The following is a 25,164-nucleotide window of genomic DNA, read 5'->3' on the forward strand; positions in this document are numbered from 1 at the left end:
GTTTGTTAATAATTCCCCCAAATTTTTAAAACTAAAATGGATTTGTTTGCTGAATAGGATTAAAAATTTTTCAACCTATCAAAAGCACTTATTTAGACATATTGGTGGATAAAGTCCCCTCCACCCCCATCAGAGAAGTGTTTCTTACCTTTAAAGAAAAACAGTACTTACTGAAATGGAAAAAAAAAATGCGTTTTGTATGTAAGAGACGATTCTAGTTTTCCCCCAATATTTCTGTAGCATTTTATGTTTCTGAGGAGTACTTATTTAGAAAATAAGCATATCACTTTCTTGTTTTCCTTTGAAAGTGTATATATCTATATAATATCATGATTAGGGTGGACAGGGAGACAGAAGAGCCATTTTTCTTTGTAGATAAAAAGCATTCTGTATGATATATAATAAATTGATTTTTACATTAAAGCAAAGCATGTTGCGATTTTTCTTTTTTGGCTCAAAGAAGTTAAAATGTGTGTAGTATTCCAAGTGACCTATCACTCAGGGATTTTTTTTAACCAATAAAATGATATTTACAATTAATTTCAGATGTTTAATTCTTCATTTCAATGAGCAGTGGACTTTTAGGTAATATTACCTAAACATAGTAGTCAAATACCAAGTTGAATTATTTCAGAAGATGGTCATTCACCTGAAAAAGTTAAGACCAATTAGATAAGAAAAGCCAAAACAATCACAACAAATTACTATACAGCATAGAATAACTGAGGAAGGAGACTAGATTGGAGTGGAAGATATGAGGCAGGAATGGTACTTGCCCCTGAAAGCCAGGACTGTCTCTTCATAGATGCCTGACCACATCAAGGTGGCCACCTCCACTCAGGAACAGGAATGTAAATGAGACTTAAGGGCCAATCACAGGTTGGTGGCTGTCAATGTGGAGAGCAGAGTTGTGACTTAAGAGAAACAAGATAGGTCCCAAAACAAAAGACATAAAAGATGTGCTTGAAATCTCATTACAAAGTCACCTGAGGTCCTGGGTAGTAGCAGTGGAGCCTTCAAGGACAATTAAGCCCCTGACCTTGGTGATGAAGGTGGCCTGTAGAAGCCAGGCCCTGTGTTATAGCTACACATACCTGGCTCAGGTGTCAGAGGTGCTGGTGGAGATCTGGGGAGGCGAAGCTGCTCCAGGGCTTGCTGTGGCCTGAGCAACTACACAAGTGCACTCAAAATGGCAGCCACCGTCCTCTGCCTTGAAGTCCCCCAGGATACTCTCCATAGCCCACTTTAACCAGGGAACACAGGAATGAGAATTCTGGGCACAGGTGTTCAGCCTAGCCAAGCTGACACATTAATAAAGCCACCACATCCTGTTATAATAGCAAAACATATGCCTGCAACATTGACAAAATGATTCTTCGCCTGATCAAACTTCAGTTAGGATTCTGAACCTTCTTGCCTCATCTGTGTATTTCCTTATCAACTCAGCATTAGCAGAACTCTGCTAAGTCAGATCAACGAGAACCCTCCACTCTCAGTACCTGATCATCCTTGATATCTAATCAGGTTCTTCATCCTCTGCCAACACCCAGGCGTCTGATTATACTGGCCTATCACCAGCAAGAATCCTGTTAGGCTTACCTAGAATCCCCCGGCTCGATATTTTCTTTGTAATTTTTTATCTATTTTTTATTTTTTTGTAATTTTTTCCTATCCTGCTCCCTGGCTATAATTTCCTCTTGCCCTTGCTGTGTTCAGAGTTGAGCCCAATCTTTCTCCTCCTCTGCAAAATCCCATATCCGTGAGCCCCACACCTACCACAATGGGCTTGAACAAAGTCAGCCTTACCAGGTTTTAGCAAGTGTCACTGAGTAGTTGTGTTTTGTTTGTTGTTTTTTAAACACCACATAAAGAAATCCTGTGGGGCCCAAACAAACTGAAAAGGCACGTTCCTAGCTTACTGAACCCCAGTAAAAGGTGCTTCAGCCAATATTGACCAGATCAGAACCTCTCCCATTATCTGGGCAGTAACAATATCCATGTCATAAATAGGAGAATCAAACCATAAATGAACAGAAAATAAAGTACTGACCACGTACAGCTGGGCCTCCTACACAACAAATCCCAGTCTATATAGAAAGAGGTTTTCCATCTATCCTTGACTTATGCAAAGCTTTGGATTTGCATAATTTCTTTTCATGTACAAGTTTTCATAATATCAAAATTATCCTCTCATTGACCCTTAACCTATATATTCTTGGCACTCAGACTGCTCTCTACCCCACTTTTACTCACATAGTGCATTCATCTGCTTCTGTGAGAGGCCACAGCTATATTGGCCTAAAGACACTGTTAGGAGGATTCTCTGGAGAGCATACATGTATGTGCGTGCACACACACACACATATGTACGTGTATATGTACACACATAAATATGGATGGAGAGAGACTTCCTTTCAGCATTTGGCTCACGTGACCGTGGAGGTTGGCCAGTGAGAACTGGCAGGGCAGGTGCCAGCAAGCTGGAAATCAGGCCCTGTGTGAGGTGGTGGGGCTGCAGGCAGCCTGGAGGCACATTAAGGTTCTCACTTTAGGGGGAGAGCCATGACGACAGTGCTGTCACGGCTTGTTTTAGAAACTCTCAGTACTAAAGGGGTGGCTTCAACACAGGGTGAGAGAGGGGGACAGAAGATAAAGCTGACATGTATGGCCTTGACTGTCACAGTTAAAACAGGAGCCAGCACAGCATTCAACAGGGTGACTGGCAGATGGGGTGCACCAGCAGGCACCAGTGGAAAACCTGGGGTCACCGCGGAAAAGAGGAGGAGAAGCCGGGGGCAGAGGCATCATGGTGGCAGTTCCCCTGCAGGAACCGAAGCTCTGCCGGATCATATCATTGGAGCTTTCACAGGGCGATGGCAAGCAGCTTTTGCAGGGAGAGAGGAGACCAAATTCAAGATGCTCAGGTTGGGGACAGCAGTGGGCAGAAGTGCTGTGGGCTCAGCAAGGACAGGCTGTGGAAGCACAGGACGAGAGTAGGTGGTGGACATACTTGGTCTGAGGTACAGATACATTCCTCCAGGAGGAGTCACAGGCAGATGCAAATACACTGGGCCCAGGAAGCCATCTGCAGAGAGGGCAGGAAGACCAGCGAGTGAAGAGAAAGCCCGGTTCTTCCCAGAGAGGAGCTCATCTAAGGAACGTGTAAGAGCATGAGCCAGAAATGGGAACTGAGGAGACGGGAAAGGGGCATTCCAAAAGCCAAGTTAAAGAGAATATTAAACAGTCCAACGCAGCCAGGAGGTCAGGTGACAACCCAAAAAGAAGGAAAAAAAAAAAGAAGGAAGAAGGTGGTCCAGTCTTTGGGAGCAGCTAGAAAATTAACAGGAGGCTTGAATGAATGGGAAGTCCTGGGCGGAGGGGAGATCAGACAGGGTACATGAAAATCATTTGTAAGATCTGGGGATATAAAGGACAAGAGGGGTTCCTGCAAGGACCGAGGAGCGAAGGGGCACATGTGCTGGGAATCTGAGTCAAGGCGCAGGTGGCAGGTAAGGACAGGTGGGCTGCAGAGGAGGAAGCAGCAAGGAAGTGAGGGAGGAGGAAGGGACACCTCAGACCCATGGTTACCAGGGGAAAAAGAACTCACTGTCCGCGGAACACTCGGTCATCATGTACGGCTTGGAACAAAGCCCCCACTGAAGGCAGCCCACCAGGGTTTGGGGCTTGGAGAGAGACGGCCCGACTCTCCTTGTCACAGGTAAAGGAGGTGGGGAAGGAGCTAGGGGTGGCAGGGACACAGAGAGGGAACAATCTGCTTGGCTTACCTCAGGGGTCAACCTGCTCTGCAGGGGCAGTAAGCAGGGACACAAGGACAAAGCAAATACAAGAGCTGCTGTGGAAGAGAGGCTCAGAGCACAGGAGAACATCAGAAATGACACTAAGGCTGCAGCCACACACAGTAATGGCAATTCCTCCATAGAAGTGGGTCCAATGAAAGGCAGCGTTGGTCCCCAGCTGGGAACAGACCTGAAGTGCCAACCATAGCCACCAGGGTTGGGGTGAGACACCTGATGCTCCCCGGAGTGCTAGGTCGTCCAGCCTTCTCTCCATGTTGCCCAACGCAGTGCATCATGCCCACATTCCACTATCTAACACTACCCAACATTCCTACCCGTGTAGGCTGGGCCCGGGCAGGGCAGCGCACCCTGCAAAGCTGCCTTCCACGTCCATTTGTGTGACTGTTTCACTAACATCCAGCTCCCCATCGGACTGCTGGCCCTCCAAGGGCCATCAACACTGAATTCCCATCACACAGCAAGGGCTCCATGACGATTTGCTAAATTAGACATAACTGAACCCTTGGGGATGTTTTATAAGAGATGTCCCTCACCCCAGTGGTTGTTCAAGCTTGTAGTTTTTGCACCTTCATCAATCCAGCCTCAAAATCTGCTCAAGCCTTCACTGCCCTAGTTGCTCATGTGCCTCCTCTTTTACATTCCCAGAATTCTATTCTAGTTGAGGTTTTTATTGCTGCAGTCTCCCCCAGTATGTGGAATTCAGCCTTCACGCTGCTACCAGGTTAGTCTCCCTGAAGCACCGTGTTCATTCTCTCATTCCCTACCCAAAGTTCTGACCCACAGAGTAGGTCCAAGTTTGGGCCTAGCAAAATTTAATTTCCACTCATACTCCATAGTATCATTCCTCAAATTCTGCATTTTTCTGTTTCTATATTCATATTAGTCTCTCTTCTCTCATCCTAGAAAAAAATCCTCCCCATCCTTCAAGATCTATTTCAAATGGTACCTCTCTTCCAGGAATCCATTTCCAATCACCCAACAAAATTGACCTCACCCTCTGTCAGCCCTGACAGGGCTCAGCTTACACCTTATTGATGGCACAAGTCATACAGCCTTGATGTACATTAACCTTGACATCTTACTGTCTTCTGCAGACTGAGTTCTTAATAGCCAAAATCATGTCTTATCCATCCTAACATCCTTCATGTAAGTTTAACTCAAGGATTTTTACAGTGCTCAAATATATGCTCCCTAGTCACTGGAAGCCATATAAATTCCTAAGATATCCTTCAATGGGGACAGTCAATGTAATAGCATGGAAATTCATAAAACTCCAAGTTACCAGAAATCATGAGTCTCAAACTAGATACACCTAAATAAAACAAGGTTAGTTAACTTCACAAATTCTTTGGACATAAAAAACAGGTGTTCTTATGCTCTTTAAAGCTTACAATAATGGACTAAAACATAGCTCATTAAAAAAATTCTAAAGAAGTAGGGTTGGGGTATAGCTCAATGGTAGAATGTGCTTGCCCAGCACACACAGGGGTCCTGGGTTCCATCCCCAGCACAGGGGATGAAAATCTAGAAGAAAAAAGATGACAATAAAATTGGGGTTCTAAACATCTGTTTTAGGCAAATTATAATAAGCTACATCTAACTAACTTGCATTACACAGTAAATTGTTCAGTCTGCACTCTTTAATTTATCCAATTATAAACTAAATTACTTTGTAGATAGTCTTAAATTATGCAGATTTTATTTCTCTAAAGTATATTCAAATGCTTTCATACATAAGATTCATACACTCAAACTTCATGAGAACAGTTAGCAATTATCACGTGAATATTTCTTCTCTGCTAAAGATGCTTTTGTTAAATCACTGAAAGTAAAATATGTGCAGATCAAATGGATCCTCCTAACTTTATTTTCAAAACATACCACCATTGTTACCTGAGCTATTTTCATTATTTTCAAATTAAATTCCTCGTTTAAGCAAATATACCAAAACATATTTAGATAAGCAAATATACCAAAACATATTTAGATAAATGCTGAAGTTATGATTTGCACAAAATTTGAAGACATTATGCAAGTAAAAAATCAAGTTGACTTTCAAAATCATAAGAAAAAGCAACATCCCTTGAAATTACTGAACGTCCTGAACTTTCTATTATCTGAGCAATTTCTGATACAAAGGTTAACTTTTGTGAACAAATGAGCAACAACAAAATTGCAAACTACTAGCATATTTTATTCTAAGTCAAGAGTTCCCAGGTGGAGCAAACAGAATGAGCACAGAGCTTTACAGTACGGCTTCTGTGGTTTCAGCCAATGGCAAAGACATTTTTATCATCTTCTTCAGGTGGTTCAGACTGGTGGAAAAGGAGCACAATAATTAGTTGAAGCTCAGCTATCACCACTTGGTCCCTTAACATTTCATAAGCCAATATGAATGCCACTCCTTTTTCCCAATTATGTCACTAACTCACACACAGAAGTTGCATGGCTATGTGGTTGCTGAGAGCTAAAGTTCCAGCTAGATGGAAACTGCCCCAGGTCAAAATTACACTAGAAAATGTTTTAAACATCTGCCATCATCTGGAAGGTGTGCATGCCATGTCCCTACGGTCCTACAGTGAGTGTTTTTTTGTAGTTGTTGTTGTTATTGTTTTGTTTTCCTTTCTGATGTTGGAGGAAAGGCAGCCCTCTGTTGATAGAGCTGGCTTGGCTTTAGGGCACACGCTGTATGAAAATTACATGTTAATAACCAGACTTTGACATTCAGCCCAATTAGATGCCCATAAGAGGTGGGTATGAGCTGCTGTCCATGGAGCAGGGAGTAGCATGAAGCAAGAGATTCTCCCGTTCCACCCAAATCCCAGGGTTCATGCCCATTGAGAAGAACAGCAGACAGGATCACTGTGTGATCTATTTTTTGCTGTGTACATCTCATGCAATTTAACTCAGGCATGGCAGACATTGCCAGTTACCTACCCAATGTCTATTCTCCCCTGTTTCCTTAGTAACAGCACCCACCCTATTTTTAGAAAGAGGGGATGGTAACATTAAGTAACATGCTCACATTTTCACCTCCTCAGAGAGGAACTGCATGCACCCACCCTAGCAATTAGGGTAGGCCCTGGGACCCAGCTCCAGCCAATAAGATGGAACAAAATCTATTTGATTTGACTTCCATGAAAATTGTTTTCCTAATTTAACACAGAGGGGGGCTGGCACATGGCTTTTACCTTTTATTCATCCCCTACTTCCTACCTGGAAAGTTGGGGAAAAGGAAAAAGTTTGACTCTTTGTAAACTTGGGTATTGTTTTAGCTTATCACACAAAAGTAATTCGTATTTTGCAATGAATGATAAACATTCAGAACAGATGCTTTCCTTCCTGCATTGCATGCTTTATCAAATATAAATGGGACTTAATTAAACTTAAAAGTTTTTTCTCAGCAAAAGAAACAATAAGAGAGGTAAATAGGGAGCCTACATCCTGGGAACAAATTTTTACGCCTCACACTTCAGATAGAGCCCTAATATCCAGAGTATACAAAGAACTCAAAAAATTAGACAACAAGATAACAAATAACCCAATCAACAAATGGGCCAAGGACCTGAACAGGCACTTCTCAGAGGAGGATATACAATCAATCAACAAGTACATGAAAAAATGCTCACCATCTCTAGCAGTCAGAGAAATGCAAATCAAAACCACCCTAAGATACCATCTCACTCCAGTAAGATTGGCAGCCACTATGAAGTCAAACAACAAGTGCTGGCGAGGATGTGGAGAAAAGGGTACACTTGTACATTGCTGGTGGGACGGCAAATTGGTGCGGCCAATTTGGAAAGCAGTTTGGAGATTCCTGGGAAAGCTGGGAATGGAACCACCATTTGACCCTGCTATTGCCCTTCTCGGACTATTCCCTGAAGACCTTAAAAGAGCATGCTACAGGGATACTGCCACATCGATGTTCATAGCAGCACAATTCACAATTGCTAGACTGTGGAACCAACCCAGATGCCCTTCAATAGATGAATGGATAAAAAAAATGTGGCATCTATACACAATGGAGTACTATGCAGCAATAAAAAATGACAACATCATAGAATTTGCAGGGAAATGGATGGCACTAGAGCAGATTATGCTTAGTGAAGCTAGCCAATCCCTAAAAAACAAATACCAAATGTCTTCTTTGATATAATGAGAGCAACTATGAACAGAGCAGGGAGGAAGAGTAGGAAGAAAAGATTAACATTAAACAGAGATATGAGATGGGAGGGAAAGGGAGAGAAAAGGGAAATTGCATGGAAATGAAGGGAGACCCTCATTGCTATACAAAAGTACATATAAGAGGTTGTGAGGGGAATGGGAAAATAAACAAGGAGAGAAATGAATTACAGTAGATGGGGTAGAGAGAGAAGATGGGAGGGGAGGGGAGGGGGGATAGTAGGGGATAGGAAAGGTAGCAGAATACAACAATTACTAATAGGGCATTATGTAAAATTGTGGATGTGTAACCGACGTGATTCTGCAATCTGCATTTGGGGTAAAATTGGGGGTTCATAACCCACTTCAATCTAATGTATGAAATATGATATGTCAAGAGCTTTGTAAGGTTTTGAACAACCAATAAAAAAAAATAATAAAATAAAAAATAAATTATTATTTAAATTCCAAAAAAAAAAAAACATTCAGAACAGCCAAAGATAGAAAGTTAATTTACCCAAAATATCACCACTGAAAATGACGGCAGGTGACATTTCAAGGTGCACCTTTCTGGGATTTAGACCTGTGTGTGCAGGTACCTGCTCTGACTCTTGTCCTTTGTAATGCTGCAAAACCCTTGTTTCCTCCTGCTCACGGCTACTCATCCTCTTTTGCTGGATTCACCCCCCTACCCAGCTCCACATGGAAGTGACCAGGAACACTACCTGGGCCACATTTTCCGATTGGGTCAACCCATCCATTCTCAGGCCTAGCTTTCTCTCATGAGCTTTAGCCGTTATCCATCTTACAGCTCCACTCAGACGTTGAAATCATGTGGAAAGTTTATCCTAATCAAACCTAAGTATCAGTCCTCAAATACAACCCTTCCCAGTCTTTGGCACCTCCTTAAATGACACCAGTGTTCCCTTCAGTTGCTTGAGCCCTAAACCTAAACGTTGTCCCCAACTCTGCATTTTTACCACCGCCACATTCAATCCATCAATAATCCTTCCAGATCCTTCTACACTGCCCACATCATCCAATTCCCCACCCTAAACACACATAACCCTGATGAGTCTCCTTTGATCTTTACCCTTTTAGTACCAAAAAATAATTTAAAAATAATAATAATCACAAAGCCTCACTTTGGTGACTTTTCTTTTTTTAAGATTACCCACTTAATTTACTATTAATGAGATAAAACAAAACACTCTTAAAAAAACAATATCTGCACTCTAAGGTAAATGCAAATATATTCCTATAAAGACATTTTACAAATGGTCTCCTTAGGAAACCTAGTTCAGACCTGTAAACTGCAGACAATCTCAAGATTGGCGTCTGTAAATAGCGCTACTGTGAGTACTGGGGAGTGATCCTGGAGAAGCTACATTGTTATATTGTCTATCATGTGCAAGTACAAATACGTAACAACAAACCCCATCAGTGTGTACAACTATAATGCACCAATAAAAATTGTGTAGGGGGAAGGAGCCCTATTGTTAAATGCTGTGAGAATGAACAAAATAATAATCAAAGAATCCAGCTGAGTGGGAGAGCTGCTGTCCTTACAGATACTATTACCAAGAACAGAGGGCCGGTGGCTGCTGTACATGTTCTGTCCCTGCTCTGTGCGCCTCCATAATAATGCCACCAGGAAAGTCCTCCACCTTGTGACTTTAGGCTTCTTTGACGACCTCCTCTCCACCCCCCATCCACTCCCTCTTCCTCACCCTCCCAAGGTCTTTGGCTCCAGCCCCAACAACTAAATCAGTTTGTAGTTAACACCCTCACAGCCTCTTCGGGAGGAAAATCTCTCCTTGCCTCTTTCTAACTAAAATGTGGCTGACTTCTGAGGGCTCCACCTCCCCGACATCCTGTGCCTCAATTATCTTTCTTGGATATCCCATTACAGGTTGAGCATTCTGAATCTGAAACTCAAAAAGTTTCAGAGCATTTCAGATTTTGGATTGTTGGATCAGGAAAACTCGACTGGTAAAGTCTCATGGAAATATTCCAAAATCCAATCCCTGTGAATCTGAAACCTTTCTGGTGCCAAGCATTTCAGATCAAGAACAATGGACCTGGGCACTGAGGTTGTGGCTCAGCGGTAGAGCACTCGCCTAGCACGTGTGGGGCCCTGGGTTTGATCCTCAGCACCATGTAAAAATAAATCAACAAAATAAAGGTATTTGTCCAACCTATAATCTATAGCGCTTTCCAAAGTTATCTACTAGTCAGGTCACAGAGACCACACCTTGGCCTCAGAGTCCTGAGAATGACCGGACCAGCAAAAGCCATCTTGTGATCACCAGACTGACAGCACCCTCACATACCTTCCCACGTCCACCCCTCACTGATCTCCTTTAAAAATAAAAAGTCTGAGAACTCCAAAGGAATCTGGCCAAATGACCCACATTCTCCCTTGAATGTGTATTTCTTGCTTTCCTACCTACATCGCTGTGCCTGTAATTCACACACCCTTAAATTCATCTCCATAATGTTTTTCAAAATTTCACTCATTCTGAGTCAAGATCTCCCGCTTGCCAGGAACCTTCTCAGACCTTCTCCAGTGAGAACTAGAGAAGGACTCCTCCACTCAGCCCACCACCTTGGGACTGTGACCGCTGATGCCAAAAGCCCAGAATCTCCTGTGTCTGTCCTGAGACCCAAGTAAGGTCCTATCCTGGTCCTGCAGTTCCAGAAATCTACCTCTCAATCCCCCAAACCCCAGAACTGACTTGTTTATTTACCCCAGGGGAAGTAGGGGAGGTCTCCTCTGTAACCACAGTCTCGGGAACAAGCTTCTGGGGTCAAAAATTCTGGCACCACTTGTACTTGTCCTTGGGATGTGGTAAAATACTGTCTGGATCCCACAGCTACAGGGAAGTGGTTATCAATGCTATAAGCCCCAACACCACCTAAATCACCACACAGGATTTAGGGAAGGTCCCCTTTGTGTCCCACAATCTAGAGACCAAAGTTACTGGTATCATAGACCCCAGTATTACCTGCGATCATCCTATGGGACCTGAGAAAGTCCCTTCCCATCCTGTGGCTGCAGGTGGCAAGACCCAAGTATCTCCCCCATTCATCCTAAGTGAGCTCCTTTACATCCTCTGGCTCTGGGGTCATGGTTGCTGATACCACAAGCCTTGGACAGCTACTCGTCCAGTAGGACTAGATACAGTCCCTTCCACATCTCACCCAACTAAAACCAGGGCCAACTGCTGCCACAGGAACCAGTTCCATCAGTAGTCAACCCTGTGGGACCTGAGAACAGGCACCTATGCAAGCCTATATCCACTGCAAAGTCAGTCACCTCCATGAACCACTGCAGTCGAGGCTACTACAGCCTTTATAGGCACTGCGGATATCAATCACAGCCAAAGGAATTATACCGAGGCTGCGATTTTGAACTCCCCTATAATCTAAACACTTATCCAATGGACAGCCTACATCCCATCAACAGAAAATCTACTCCATAAAATTGGAAGCGGTGTCTGTTATACCAGATGCACAGACATCAACATAGGGACATAAGAAACATTAAAACTCCAAAAGAACACAACCATGCTCCAGAAACGATCTCAACTGGAAAGAAATCTGTGGACACCTGAAAAGGAAATTCAGGGTCCTGAGAATGACCAGATCCTAAGGGAACCCAGTGAGAGGTAAGAAAATATGAATAATACAAAGAATTGAGGAAGAAAAAAAGGATATAAATGAGAAATTCAAAGAGAATTTATTTCAAAAATTCAGAAATCTTAGAGTTAAAATTTTCAATCAATGAAATAAAAATATAAGTGAAGAGCTTGTGGACTAGAATAAGCAGAAGAAAGAATTTCTAAATCTGAGGAGAAGATTTCTGAATTAACCCAGACCGAAAACAAACAAAAGAATGAAGAAAGCCTACTTTGGGTACACCATTAACAAATATATGAATTATGAGAATTCTAGGAAGAGGGAAAGCACTGAAAACCTATTTCAATTATAATACCTTAAAGCTTGCCAATCTTCAGAGAGATGGATGTACAGATAGGAAAAACTCACCCCACCATACACTGAAACCTCTGAAACCGTGAGCCAAAATAAATCTTTCCTCCCTTATATCGTTGTTAATCAGGCATTTTGGTCTCAGTGATGAAAAGCTGACTATCACAGTCACGTTATTCAATTTCTATGCATTGACATACTTTCCATTTTTCTTATTGATTTGTAGTTTTATTATATTGTGGTCTGAAAAACACATTTATGACTTCAACTTTATACAATTTTTCAGGGCTGGGGTTGTGGCTCAGTGGTAAAGCACTTGCCTAACATGCGTGAGGCACTGGGTTCAATTCCCAGCACCACAAATAAACAAAGGTCCATTGATTTGTTGCCTAACCTATTATCTATTCTGGAGAATGAGAATGTGTATTCTGCTGCTGTTGGGTTAAATATGTTTGGTAAATGTCGATTAAGCCCATTTACTTTATAATATGATCTAACACAGATGTTTGATGATTTTCTGTCTGCATGAAGTGTTTACTGAGGAAAATAGAGTATTGAAGTCCCCAGCTATTATTGCTATTATTTCTCTTTAGATCTAATAGTATTTGCTTTAAATATTTGGGTAGTTCAGTACTGAATGCATACATAATTGATATATCTTCTTGCTAAATTGATCCTTTATTAACATATAAAGACCCAATTTTTCTTTTCATAGTTTTTGATTTAAAATTTGCTTTATCTGATATGAGTATAGCTATTCCTGCTTGCTTTTGGTTTCTCCTTGTATGGTATTATGTTGTTTCAACCCTTAACTTTCAGTTATATGAAAGTGTATATTTACCCGTGAAGTGAATTTCTTGTAGGCAGCAAATAGTTGGGTCTTATGCTGTCCATTGAGTTAGTCTATGTCTCTGGATTGGTGAATTTAATCCATTTACATTCAGCGTTATTATCAATTGATATGAACTTCATCCATTTTGTTAATTGTTTTCTGCTTGTTTTGTATATTGTTTAACATTTATTTTGTAATTTGTAGTTTTTATATCATGCTAAGATTCTCTTTCATGTATGTTATTCTAGTGAGTCTATGCTCTTGTGCTTTCTTGATGGCTATCATCATTTTGTTTTAGGCATTTCTTGTAGGGCTGGTCTGGTTATAATGAATTCTGTCAGATCCTGATTATCTGGAAAATGCTTTATTTCTTCAATTCTGAAGGGTAGTTTTTCTGGGCATGTAGTCTTGGTTGGTATGTTTGTTTGTTTGTTTGTTTCAACTCAAGACTTCAAATACATCATCTCATCCTGTACTGGCCTGTAAAGTTTCTGCTGAGAAATCTGACAGTCTAATAGGTGTTCCTTTGTATATGACTTGATGCTTTTTTCTTGATATTTAAAAGAGTCTCTTTTAATCTAGATTCAGCCAAAAAAGACCTTCACCAAGGGCATTTGCTACTAAAAATATCAAAAGTACAAGACAAAAGAGAACAGTCTCCATAGCTCGGGACTTCAACTCTCTACTTCCCTCAGTAAACAGATCATGCCAACAGAAATTCAACATCTGAGCTGGATCATATTATAGAGCAAATGGACCTAATAGATATTTACCAAATATATTTCACCAATAGCTGCAGAATCCATATTCTTCTCGTTCTCCAGAATAGATCATAGATGGGGGAACAAATCAAAGATCAAAAAATGTTTTAAAGTTGAAATCATAAATGTATTTTTCAGACCACAGTGCAATAAAATTACAAATCAAGGGCTGGGGATGTGGCTCAAGCGGTAGCGCGCTCTCCTGGCATGCGTGCGGCCTGGGTTCGATCCTCAGCACCACATACAAAAAAAAAAAAAAGATGTTGTGTCCGCCGAAAACTAAAAAATATTAAAATTCTCTCTTTAAAAAAAATTACCAATCAAAAAGAAAGTGGAAAGTATGTCAATGCATAGAAATGGAACAACATGCTCCTAAATGACCGTGTGAGCTTTCTTTCAATGACCAATGAATAACTGAAGAAATTAAAGGGAAATTAAAAAATTAACATGGTAGTACAACATATGAAAATCTGTGTGATACAGCAGCTGGGCACAATGGCACATGCCTGTAATCTCCGTACTTAGGAAACAGGCGGGAAGATTGCAAATTCGAAGCTGGTCTCAGCAACTTAGTGAGGCCCTAAGCAATTTAGACCTTGTTTCAAAAAAATAAAATAAAAAAAGAGCTGGGGTTGTAGCTCAGTGGTTAAGTGTCCCTGGGTTCAACCTCTAGTTAAAAAACAAACAAACAAAAAAAAAAAAAAAACAGAAAAACTGTGGATGGAATACAGCAAATGCAGTATCATGAGGGGAATTCTAACAATAAATGCATACATCAAAAAAACAGAAAAATCTCAAACAACGTAACCATTCACCTGAAGGACCTGGAAAAGCAATAACCTACTTAAAACCAGTAAAAGAAATGATAAAGATCATAAATAGGGGCTAGAGATACAGCCCAATGATAGAATTCTTGCTTGGCATATGTGAGGCCCTGGGTTCAGTCCCCAGGATGGCAAAATTAAGCAAGTGAATAAACAACATCAAGACAAAAAAGTAAAAAGAGCAATGAAAGTCGATTTCTTGAAAGGTTAAACATTGACAAACATTCAGCTAGACTAACAGAGAGAGAAGACTCAAAATCAGAAATGAAAAAGATATTACAACTGATATCATGGAAATATAAAGGATCCTAAGAAACCACTATGAACAATTATATGTTAAAACCCTGGAAGACCTAGAAGAGATGGATAAGTGTCTGAATCCATACAACTTATGCAAATTCAATCAAGAAAACAGAAAATATAAACTGACCAATAATGAGTAACAAGATTGAAGCAGTAATTCAACAAAATCTCCCATCTTAAAAAAAAAAAAAAAAAAAAAAAAGACCAGGACATGATTTTATGTTAGTCATCTCTTCATCACTGTGACCAAAATACCTACAAGAACAAGTTAGAGGAGGAAAGATTTAAAGGCTTAAGTTACTTTCAGGAAGAGCCTCCCAATTCCACTCAAGAAGAATTTGGAAGTAGCTCTTTTAAGAACGGACATGTGCAAAAGCTAGTTTGATCAACCAATGACCTTTTGATGTCACAAGGTCAAAATCTGTCATGCAGAATCTATCCCCCAAATACACATGCAACTTATAAATATGCAGGATGATCATTTACAACTCCCTTCCCACCATCCAACCAACACGTGACTTCTCCCCTCTCCCTTCATGCATAGCCTCTCACTGCCAACTGAATGAGGAGCCAATTTGAGCATTACCATCTCCTGGGCTTCCTTGCTGGTTGATGAGGCAAAAAACTTGTTTGTTTTGAGAAAACTCCATGCCACAGGATGGGCTTCTATGTACCCTGAGCAGTAAGCCTTTGCTCAATGTCAAAAACATCAGAGTGTCTTTTAGCGCCTGTTTCCTCCCACTCCAATTCACATCTACTGAACATTGTAAGTCTTTGTACCTACCTGCAGGATGCAATAATAAAACCGGCCTTTGGTTTTCCTTATGAAGGCTCTGTGGGAGTTAGCCTGGAAGAAATTGATCCATCTCGTATTATAGTCATATTAGGTAATTTTAAAACAGGAACATAATCTATGCATACATATATATCACAAATCATTCAATTACTTGCTAATGAACAAGCAGAATCCATGGCAACCCAGGTTATCAACACAAGGAGTTAAGTTTTCACTCGATTCTATTTATGCATTATCTTTGTCTACGCTACTAGGCTATAAACTGTAAGGAGAACTTCATAACCCCCATTCAAAGCACCAAATCCCTAACTCCTTGTACCTCTTGTGTTAGGGGCTGAAACAATCTAGTCCTAGAGATGTCCACTCTATTTCCTTAGAAAAATATGTGGAGTCATTACTGAGATGAAAAACATGACAGACAGTCACCACAGACAGACATTCAGATCAAGATGAACCTTTAAAAGATTCTCAGGGCTGTTGTACATCACGCACTATCCCAGGAAGCTCTAGGTTCCTACTAAAAATAAAAATCAAATCACACTATCCCATATTCTGAAGAGATGGGCCTGGTATCAAAAGGAGATGAATGCAAATAGTAACTAATACCCAACAATGTTAATTGAAAAGATATCTGCCTAAAATGTGGTGGTTACTCAAAATAAATGAATTCTCCAGAACACTAGGTGATAGAATATCTAATGCTTAAGCTCGAGTTGCTCTATGTCAGCAGTTCTCAGTGTGGTCTGAGGAACACTTACGGAACCCAAGCTTCAGGAAAGGCAAAATTATTTTGATAATAATGAAATAACATTTTACTCTCTTAAAAATGTACAGTGGAATTTCCTAAAAGCTATATGACTCAACAGATTAAAGTCAAAAGCAGATAAGAGAATCCAGGTGCCTTGGATTAAGTCAGACATGAAAAAAGACATTGAAGTCAGACATTAAAACAGACATTAAGATTTGCAAATAAAACAATGCTCTCTCGTGTTTCTTATTTTTAAAATGTAGTCATTTTTCATAGAAACTACATTAATAGGAAGGTTTATTACTGTTATTTAAAAAAGTAAATATATGTTCAAAGAGTCTCAATTTTTAATATTGGAAATATTCACAGCTCTTTCTCTCCTAAGCAAAAGCTCTTTGGGAATCCGCAAGAAATATTAAATTTGTAAAGAGATCTGATTCAAAGAAGTTTGAGAATAACTCACAGCCAGCCATGGGCACCCAGTGAAGAGGTCTTTAAAAGGCTATCACCTCTGATCATGCAGAACATTATGACTACGTAAAAGGATTTTGAAAGTGGCCCTTACAATCATCATTACTGTGTTCACTAGAGTAAATAACAGGTTGGACAGTAGTCTTAAAAGCACTTTTTTCTTTGCTTTTCAATATACAATGTGATCAGAATAATATCATTCCTTTAACAACAGATTTCCAGGTCAATGAATAAATAAATAGACAGATAGATACATAAATAGCAAAGCTAGTTCTCATCTGGCAGAGAAAACTTTAGCCATTACAGCCATTACAAATTTATACAGGGATTCCTTCTGATTATCCAAGTGGGAAGAGAATACTAGTTTTTTTTTCCCCCCCAGGAAAAAAAGAAAGGAGTAAAAGACTTTACTTTCCATCTCCCCACCCCACAGGCTCCAGAAGATGGGAGAATACTCTAAACGGACAGAGCAGACCTCAGGGTGTACACTGTGAAGTCCAGCGAGAGGAGTACATAGTGTAGTACTTGGCCACTAGCCAAGGGGCACTTGGCCACTAGCCCCATCCCCATCCTTTTTTTTTTTTTTTTTTGTATTTTATTTGGAGACAAGGTCTCACTGAGTTGCTTAGCACGCCACTTTAGCTGAGGCTGGCTTTGAACTTGCAATCCTCCTGCCTCAGCCTCCTGAGCCACTGGGATTACAGGGGTGTGCTACTGCGCCTGGCTCCATTTGTTTTTTAAAAAAAGTGCATGTATACACATACACACACATATGTATATATTTAATATATATGAATATCTGCAAAATATGTAGAATATGGTCTATCATCAAGAACATCAGTACATAACTAAAATCAGTAAATGAATATTTACTCAGAAACCTAAATAGATATCTCCAAGGTAATCAATTTTGAAAATATGGCTTAAAATTAAGTCATTTGGATCACTTTTTTTCACCATTTACCCTTCTTGACTGACATCATCAGCCACACTCCATCCCCAAGGAGGTGCCTTGGAAATCCCCAGTCTAAAAAGGCTCTGCTGTTCAGATGCTTAAATGAGCTTTGCCAACGCCCACTGCCCATACTTCTAGCAAAAGCATTACTTTATTCACCAAAGGACTCAAGGACATTTTTAAAAGTACCTCGGCACTTGCTCATCACAGAATGATTTCAGATCATCAAACTGTTTCCCCCAAAATTCCTAAAATTGAACAAAAGATTTATATAAGTAGCTAACACTTTTTCCTCCGCAGAAGAGATACTCCCTAGTCACCGGGAGAGTTCCGAACAAGAACAACTTACCAAAATATCCTTCTCAAGGTGTTTCAGAGCCTGAATATCCTTCTCAAGATTGCTCAACTCTTGGAGAACAAAATCGTGAAAGTGCTGTAGCTTATTGAGTCTGATAAACATAAAAGCAACACATTTCATGGGGTTTCTGGAGTGTGACGAATGATATTTCACCAGATCTTTATTAAGAACATGGAAGAGGCTCCCTTCTCATCCTCCTCTCCATGCTTGCTCATCCCCAATCTCCAAACCCCCAACATGCAAACTCCCGGTTCATCTTTCAACCGCATCCGGGAAGCTGGTGTTTCATTATCATTCTTAGTAGAGCACAGGACAGATGTCTCCAGGGAAGAGAAAAGACTAAAGCCTCTCCGTTCCTTCTGCCTTCCACTTGCTGTCCCTTCTGTGTCAGGTCTTAAACTGGCCCTGAGAGCTGTGGTCAGGAAAGGGCTCATGACACCATCTTTCCACCTCTGTTTTAGTTCTAAAATTTCTAACAGTTGCCGTTCTGATCTGACATATAGATTCCTTATCTGTTTGCTTTTTTGTCTGTCTCTCTCTCTCTCTCTCTCTCTCCTCTGTTAAGGTGAACATTCCATGAAGACAAGAGTTCCTAGAGCTTGCTGCTATAGTTTGGATGTGGAATGTCCCCAAAAGGCCCCCCGTGTTAAAGAACTGGTTCCCAAATTGGTGCTAGTGGGAGGCGGTGGAAGGTTTAAGAAGTGCTGTCCAGCTAGGCCACTGGGAGCATGCCTTTGACCAGGACTGCGGGATCCCAGCTCCTTCCCCCCTCTCTCCCTCCCTCTCATGTTCCAGTCATGAAATGAGCAGGTTTTCTCTGCCATATACTTCCAGCGTGACTGCTGCCTGGTCACAGGTCCAAAGCAACAGAGCCAACTCATCAAGAATTGAAGCCTCCAAAACCATGAGCCAAAATAAACTTTTTCTTATAAGTTGATTATCTCAGGCGTTTGTCACAGTCAGACTAACGCTGGTGCTCACAGCTCTCCTGTGCTGAGCAAGGAGCCTGGTACCCAGAATCACTCAATGTGCACCTGTTCAATGACTATGTGGCAGAGCCTAAGCCTCTGGAGCATAACAGGAGCTCCACAAATCCAAAGTCCTTCACGGGTTCGTTTGGACAAGTAGACGACATGGCATATATGGAAGAGTTTGAAAAAAATATTACAAATGTCTATTTAAAGTATTCTACCCTAAGAAACTTTTTACTTTAGTAAACTGACTCTCCGTCCTTTTCTTCCCTTCCTCATCTGCAGCCCATTCTTTCTAATAAGACACAATTTCTATATTCACCTCCCCTGCACTACTCAAATCTTTGTTTCCAAAGCCTACCTCAAGAAGCTCTTCCTTTGAGAATGTTCTGAATTCACTCTGATCAATACAGAATTTCATCCCTCCATTCCCCTTCCCACCCCTCTGAAACTTGGGTGTCTTGGTGCTTCTTGCTACATGATCACAAGGGGGAAGAGGTGTGTGAGTGCATGGATGAGCAGCATTTTCTTATCATGGTTAATATACATAACATCAAATTTACTTTTAGCCATCTTTCACTGTGCAGTTCAGTGGCATTAAGTTCATCACACAATGTTCGACAACCACCACCATCATCATCCATTTGCAAAATTTTTCCATCAAACTCTGCACCTATTAAATTCTCTCTCAACTTTGGAGACCTCCAACGTACCTTCTGTGTCTATGGATTTCCATTCATATTCTTGTAGTTACCTCCTCTAAGGGGAATAATGCAGTACCTCTTGTGCCTGGAATCTTTCTCTTAGCATGTTTTCTAGGTTTATCTGTGTCACAGCATGTGTTCGAATTTTAATTCCCTTTTAAGGCTAAATTAACATTCTACTACATGTCTGTACAATTCATCTACCCAGTATTTTTCACACATATATCCATACTTACCCTGTCTTCACACATGGATTTGAAAATTTTTAAGAACAATATTTTGGGATCATATAATGGTAGACAATGAAAGGCCCAAGGAGGATATTTAGTTCATCTTATGGATGCAAAACCAGATACCTGGAGGGGTTGAAGCATGTATCAAACTCACATCTGGCTCAGGCTGCAGCTCCTCAGGCCCCCATACAGCAGTCATGAGATAAATATTGTTTGTGAATAATCACATTTCCATGAATTGCTTTGAAATTCAATACTTACTTGCAGAGGTGTATCAGGTTTAAAAGTTTTATTATGCAATTCGGTGTTTTCTTTGCCTTTTCTGAAAGAGGACTCTCACTGTACCTGAACTAAACCATAACAACAAAAACAAAATCATCAATTTGAATTAAACATAACTATATAAGTGTATTCTGTGCTTTGCGTTAAAAAGATTCTGCCTGAACATTATAATATCCATAGTAAACATACTGCCCAGGAACAGTGATGGGGCACTATTCTGCATACCTTTCAGGAATTACCTCAAGCTTGGTACTAATAAAGAAAAATGAGAGAAATCAGAAAGCGTATATTCATGTTGAATACTAAAAGCGTATTTTCATTATAAATTTTCTTGCATTGATATTGCAGGTAGTAAGACTTTGGAAGCCTTCCATCTTAATTAAATGAATGTTGGTTTTTAATCTTGCGGACCAGGCTGTGGGACAGGTTGTAGGTACAGCATCTCAAAGGTCTGCTACCAAGTCTACCTTCACCTCTGTCAGAGTCCTCTCCTCCATACGGCCACCCTCTCCCCCTATCTCTGACTATCATCTTGGGTCCAAGTCATTGCTTTCTGATAGTTCATTTGTCTGAGAAAGCATCCAGTGGAACCCAACCATTCGTCTGATGTCCACATATTTAGTCCCGTTGGAGCATATGGACATGGAACAGTTAGCTTATAAATAGAAACCGCAAAAATCAGCGACCACAGCTAAGACAAATACACCTCCCCAAAGACTCAGGAGCACCTTCACATATGAAGAATAGCAGCAGTATTGATGAATATTATATATATATATATATATATTTCTTTAAATTCATAACAAGCTAATTTTTTACCTTTGTCTTATTTTCAGCTTTGCTGAGCTAAAATTGACAAAATTATTTATATTCAAGGGGAACATGTGGTGTTATACATACATGGTAAAATGATTATCACAACCAACCTGATTAACATATGCATCACCTTACTGTTACCTGGGTGTGTGCACCGTGAGAACACTGGAGATCTATTCTCTTCGTGAATTTCAAGTACAATTACTAACTATGTCACACCATGCTGTACACGGGGTCTCTAGAACTTACCCATCTTTTAATTAAAAGTTTGGTTTCTTTGACCAACATGTCCCCTCATTCCCCTAACCCGTGGTAACCATCCTTCCTCTCTCTCTGCTTACTTAAATTTCGTATTTGAGATCATGCAGTATTTGTCTGGTTTATTTTCTTTTGAATAACGTCCTCCAGGCTCACGAGATAGTTTTTCATTTTTTGGCGGATGATTACCTCGTATTTTCTTTTCATTTCTCCGGTGAAGTTTTCCAAGGCTGTGACAATGGCAGAAACATTCAAGTTCTCAGGCACATATTCCAGAGACGGAGTAGAAATGCCTAACAACAAAAAATATATATATTAAATAAAATTAACAAATGCTCAAAAGAGACAGGCTTGGTCCAACAGCTTCCTAGAGGATGGAAGAACCTGTGAGAACCACAGATGCCCCACTGACTGAAACAGTGCACTCGGTGACCCTGGCCATGACTGTACAAGGTCAGCAGGTGCCTCTGACCAAGTGACCTCTCTCTCTGGCATGAGCTTATTTCATCCAGACTCTCTTAGTGCAACACTGTTCCAGATAACAGATGGGTTCATTTTGACCTAACCATACATTCACGGAATATGATGGGCTCCATTTTGGTAGAGTACTTCCTCTTTCCCTTCTCTCCTTCCCTCCCCTGTCCACCCTTCCTCTACTCTGCAGGTCTTCCTTCTATTTATGTTTTCTAAAGGGGTACTTTATAGATATAAAGGTGAAATTCGCTGCAGTATGTTCATGTATGTACATAGCATAATTTGGTCAATTTCATCCTGAAATTCCTCACTTTTCCCATCCCGACTCCTTCCCTCCCTCTCTCCCTCCTCCAAGTCCACTAATCTCCCTTCTGAGTTCCTGGGATCCCAACTTCCCATCTTTCCCTTTATTTTCATATAGCTTCCACACATAAGAGAAAACACATTTAACCTTTGACAGAGTCTGGCTTACTTCATTCAGCATTATGTTCCCCAGTTCCATCCACTTACCAGCCAATGCCATAATTTCATTCTTCGTTATGGCTGAGTAAAGCTTCATTGTGTATGTCTACTACACTGGGCTGTTTATATAACTTGGCTATTTTGAATTGTACTTCTATAAACATTGATATACCTATATCACTACATCATGCTGATTTTAGTTCTTTGGATAAATAACCAAGGAGTGGGACAGCTGGTTCATATGGTGGTTCCATTCCTAGTCTTTTGAGGAATCTCCATACTGCTTTCCAAAGTGGTGGTATTAGTCTTCAATCCCACCAATAATGTATTCCTTTTCCCACACATTTATTACTATCTGTGTTCTTGATGATTGCCATTCTAACTGGAGTGAGATGAAATCTCAATGTAGTTTTGATTTTGATAAATTCATCAAAGCAGATAGAAGATCAAGATATGAAAATCAATACCTTTCCTATACTCCAATAATGAATCTGCTGAGAAAGAAATCAGGAAGATAACTCCATTCACTACAACCTCAAAACAAAAAAAAAAAAAAACAAAACAAAACAAAACAAAAAAAAAAAACAACTTGGGAATAAATCTAACCAAAGAAATAAAAGATCTCTATGATGAAAACTATAGAAGAATATAGTTTTTTTGAAGAATACTTTAGAATATGGAAAGACCTCTCATGTTCTTGAACAGGCAGAATTAAAATTGTCAAAATGGCCATACTACCAAAAGCAATATACAGGTTTATTGTAATCCCCATCAAAATACCAAAGAAATTCTTCATAGAACTAGGAGGGAAAGTCCTAAAATTCATATAGAAGAAAAATAAAAATCAGAATAGATTATATATTTCTAACCCCTCCAAATCTAGTCAATAACTATCAGCTAAAGCAGAGGCCTAAAACTTTAGGAACCTCAGGCCCCGAGATTAACTCTAGAAGAGTTAAGAGGCAGAAATAAAAATGCTAGGATGGAAGGCTGCTTGCTTCTATTGAAAATTTGTGCAATAATTTACTCATCTCTAAAAGGAGAAAATGGTAAGTTTTTAAGTGTCTGTGGCTACAGTGATCTGAAAACTATAATTTCCTTGTAATTCAGGCAGGTACACATTTCATGACCACGTATTTATTGCACTCTACTTCAACCATTGGCTGGGTGCGAGACTTTACCTGCCAAGCCGGAGGCTCCCTGAGCAGCGTCTTCTAATCTTGATTGTTTTGGCAAAGCAAAACTCCCATCTGGGACGCCTAAGGGCAAACACAGCACATTGATGACTCCACACACATCCCTTTTGTCCAAAATGTATCTTGTGCTCTTTTCTTCCGTTAATATATAACCTTGAAATACAGCAAGTGAAACTCATCCCCTGCCTGTTAATCATTACTTATCACTTGGTGCACCTAATCGAATAAGCGCAGCCTAAGTAAGTATCAAAACACAGAACCTACTGATGCAGAGGAGGGGAAGAGGCATTCCTTTGTGAGCTTGGTTACATTTAGCAAGGCTCAAGCAGATTCCCTAAACAGTGTTTCTAAATAAGGCCATGACAATAAATATCAAAAACATTTCCAGGGCTCTGGGCTCAATGGCAAAGTATCAGGATTTCTAGGCAGAGGGGCCTTGGGAAGTTCTTCAGATCACAACCCAGATGGTGCCACCTGCTGGTCACACTGGAGCATTGCACCGAGGCCATCTGATTGATAAGGCCATCTTGGCTGCTCACTTCTCCAGTGACTCACAGTCTCCGCAGATGAGAGCCCTACATCGCCATATAGTACGGTGCATCACTAAATAGCTTCTATTGCAATGTTCACTGGATTCTCCCAATGTTACCAACAGCACCCATTAACACTGCATTGGCTTTATGCTCTATTTCTGATCTTCTTTACGGTTGGCTTATACTCCATCATCAGGGCCTCGGGTCCTGCCCAGGGAATGAATACTTACTTCTATCCACATTGCCACACCATGACCTGGCCCGTGGCCATCTCCCTGGAGGATCTCATCAATCCTATGTCTTCACCTGTCACCTCCCAAATCTCACTCTTGCATCAAACTTGTGTCTCACAGCCCACCCAATTCCGTTCTTCTCTACCTATATCCCCCTTTCTCCATTCTGTACCCTTTAGCTATGAAGTTCTGACTTTTCTCCCTTTCTGCCCATATTTCACTAATTCAGTCAATGAACATTTTGTGTTACTATGTGCAAGGAGCTATGCAAGGTGTTCAGCAGACAGTGGAGAAGCAGAGGAGCATGTATCCTCATCCTTCACTCTTCTTCTACCCCGAGTCCCTTGTGGTCCCTCCTACTTCTCGGGCATATTATCATCTCAAGACCTATGCACTTGACATTCCTTATGATTATCTTTTTTCCCCTATAACTGCCTTAAGGTTCAACCTGACCACCTACCCTCAAATTTCAAGATATCTTCCACATTTTAAAACCCCTTTCCCTGTTCATTTTTTCCTTCATTTTTTTTTATTAGAATATACTATACCACAGGTTTAACTTCAGTACTCTCTCTCTCCCTCAACCCTACCACTAGATGCTAAGGTCCACCGAGGCAATGTTTTTTTCTCCGTTTCCTTCACTACTATGTCCCTCACACCAAGAAAAGTACCCATCCCATAACAGATGCTCTATAAAAAAACTACTGAGTGAATAAGTGAATGAATGCAACAGAATACACAAACTCCTATAAAAAAGATACTTGACATGTTCCAATCAGATCTCTGTAAAATATATAAGAATTTATTTTAATTCTTCTCTACTAACAGCAAGAGGAGAAACAGAAGAAACCATAAATTTTAGAAACAGAGTTGTCCCTTGGAATCTGAGAGGAACTGCAGAAACAGACAAAATGTGAACCAGGGAGTTGGTGGGATAGCCAAGTTGATATTTAATAGAATTTTCATACAGTGAACATTTCAT

At 40.5% G+C, this 25,164-nt stretch overlaps 1 protein-coding gene across 1 annotated transcript in view; it reads right to left on the reverse strand.

The window, feature by feature from the left end:
• Positions 1-6,048: 6,048 nt before the first annotated feature.
• SYCP2L (synaptonemal complex protein 2 like) overlaps positions 6,049-25,164 on the reverse strand; it is a gene marked incomplete at its 5' end in the record, with an annotated part of 98,402 nt that continues 79,286 nt past the window's right edge. The window contains 7 exons of the mRNA XM_081296463.1: positions 6,049-6,133; positions 15,477-15,539; positions 17,852-17,910; positions 18,012-18,111; positions 20,190-20,278; positions 21,441-21,577; positions 23,402-23,479. Of these exons, the coding sequence (XP_081152589.1) occupies positions 15,515-15,539; positions 17,852-17,910; positions 18,012-18,111; positions 20,190-20,278; positions 21,441-21,577; positions 23,402-23,479 (488 nt within the window). The 3' untranslated portion in view covers positions 6,049-6,133; positions 15,477-15,514. The remainder of the gene's footprint in view (positions 6,134-15,476; positions 15,540-17,851; positions 17,911-18,011; positions 18,112-20,189; positions 20,279-21,440; positions 21,578-23,401; positions 23,480-25,164) is intronic.

Source organism: Spermophilus citellus (genome assembly GCF_964194105.1).
Source record: "Spermophilus citellus genome assembly, chromosome: 5".
In the NCBI taxonomy this organism is placed as follows: domain Eukaryota; kingdom Metazoa; phylum Chordata; class Mammalia; order Rodentia; family Sciuridae; genus Spermophilus; species Spermophilus citellus.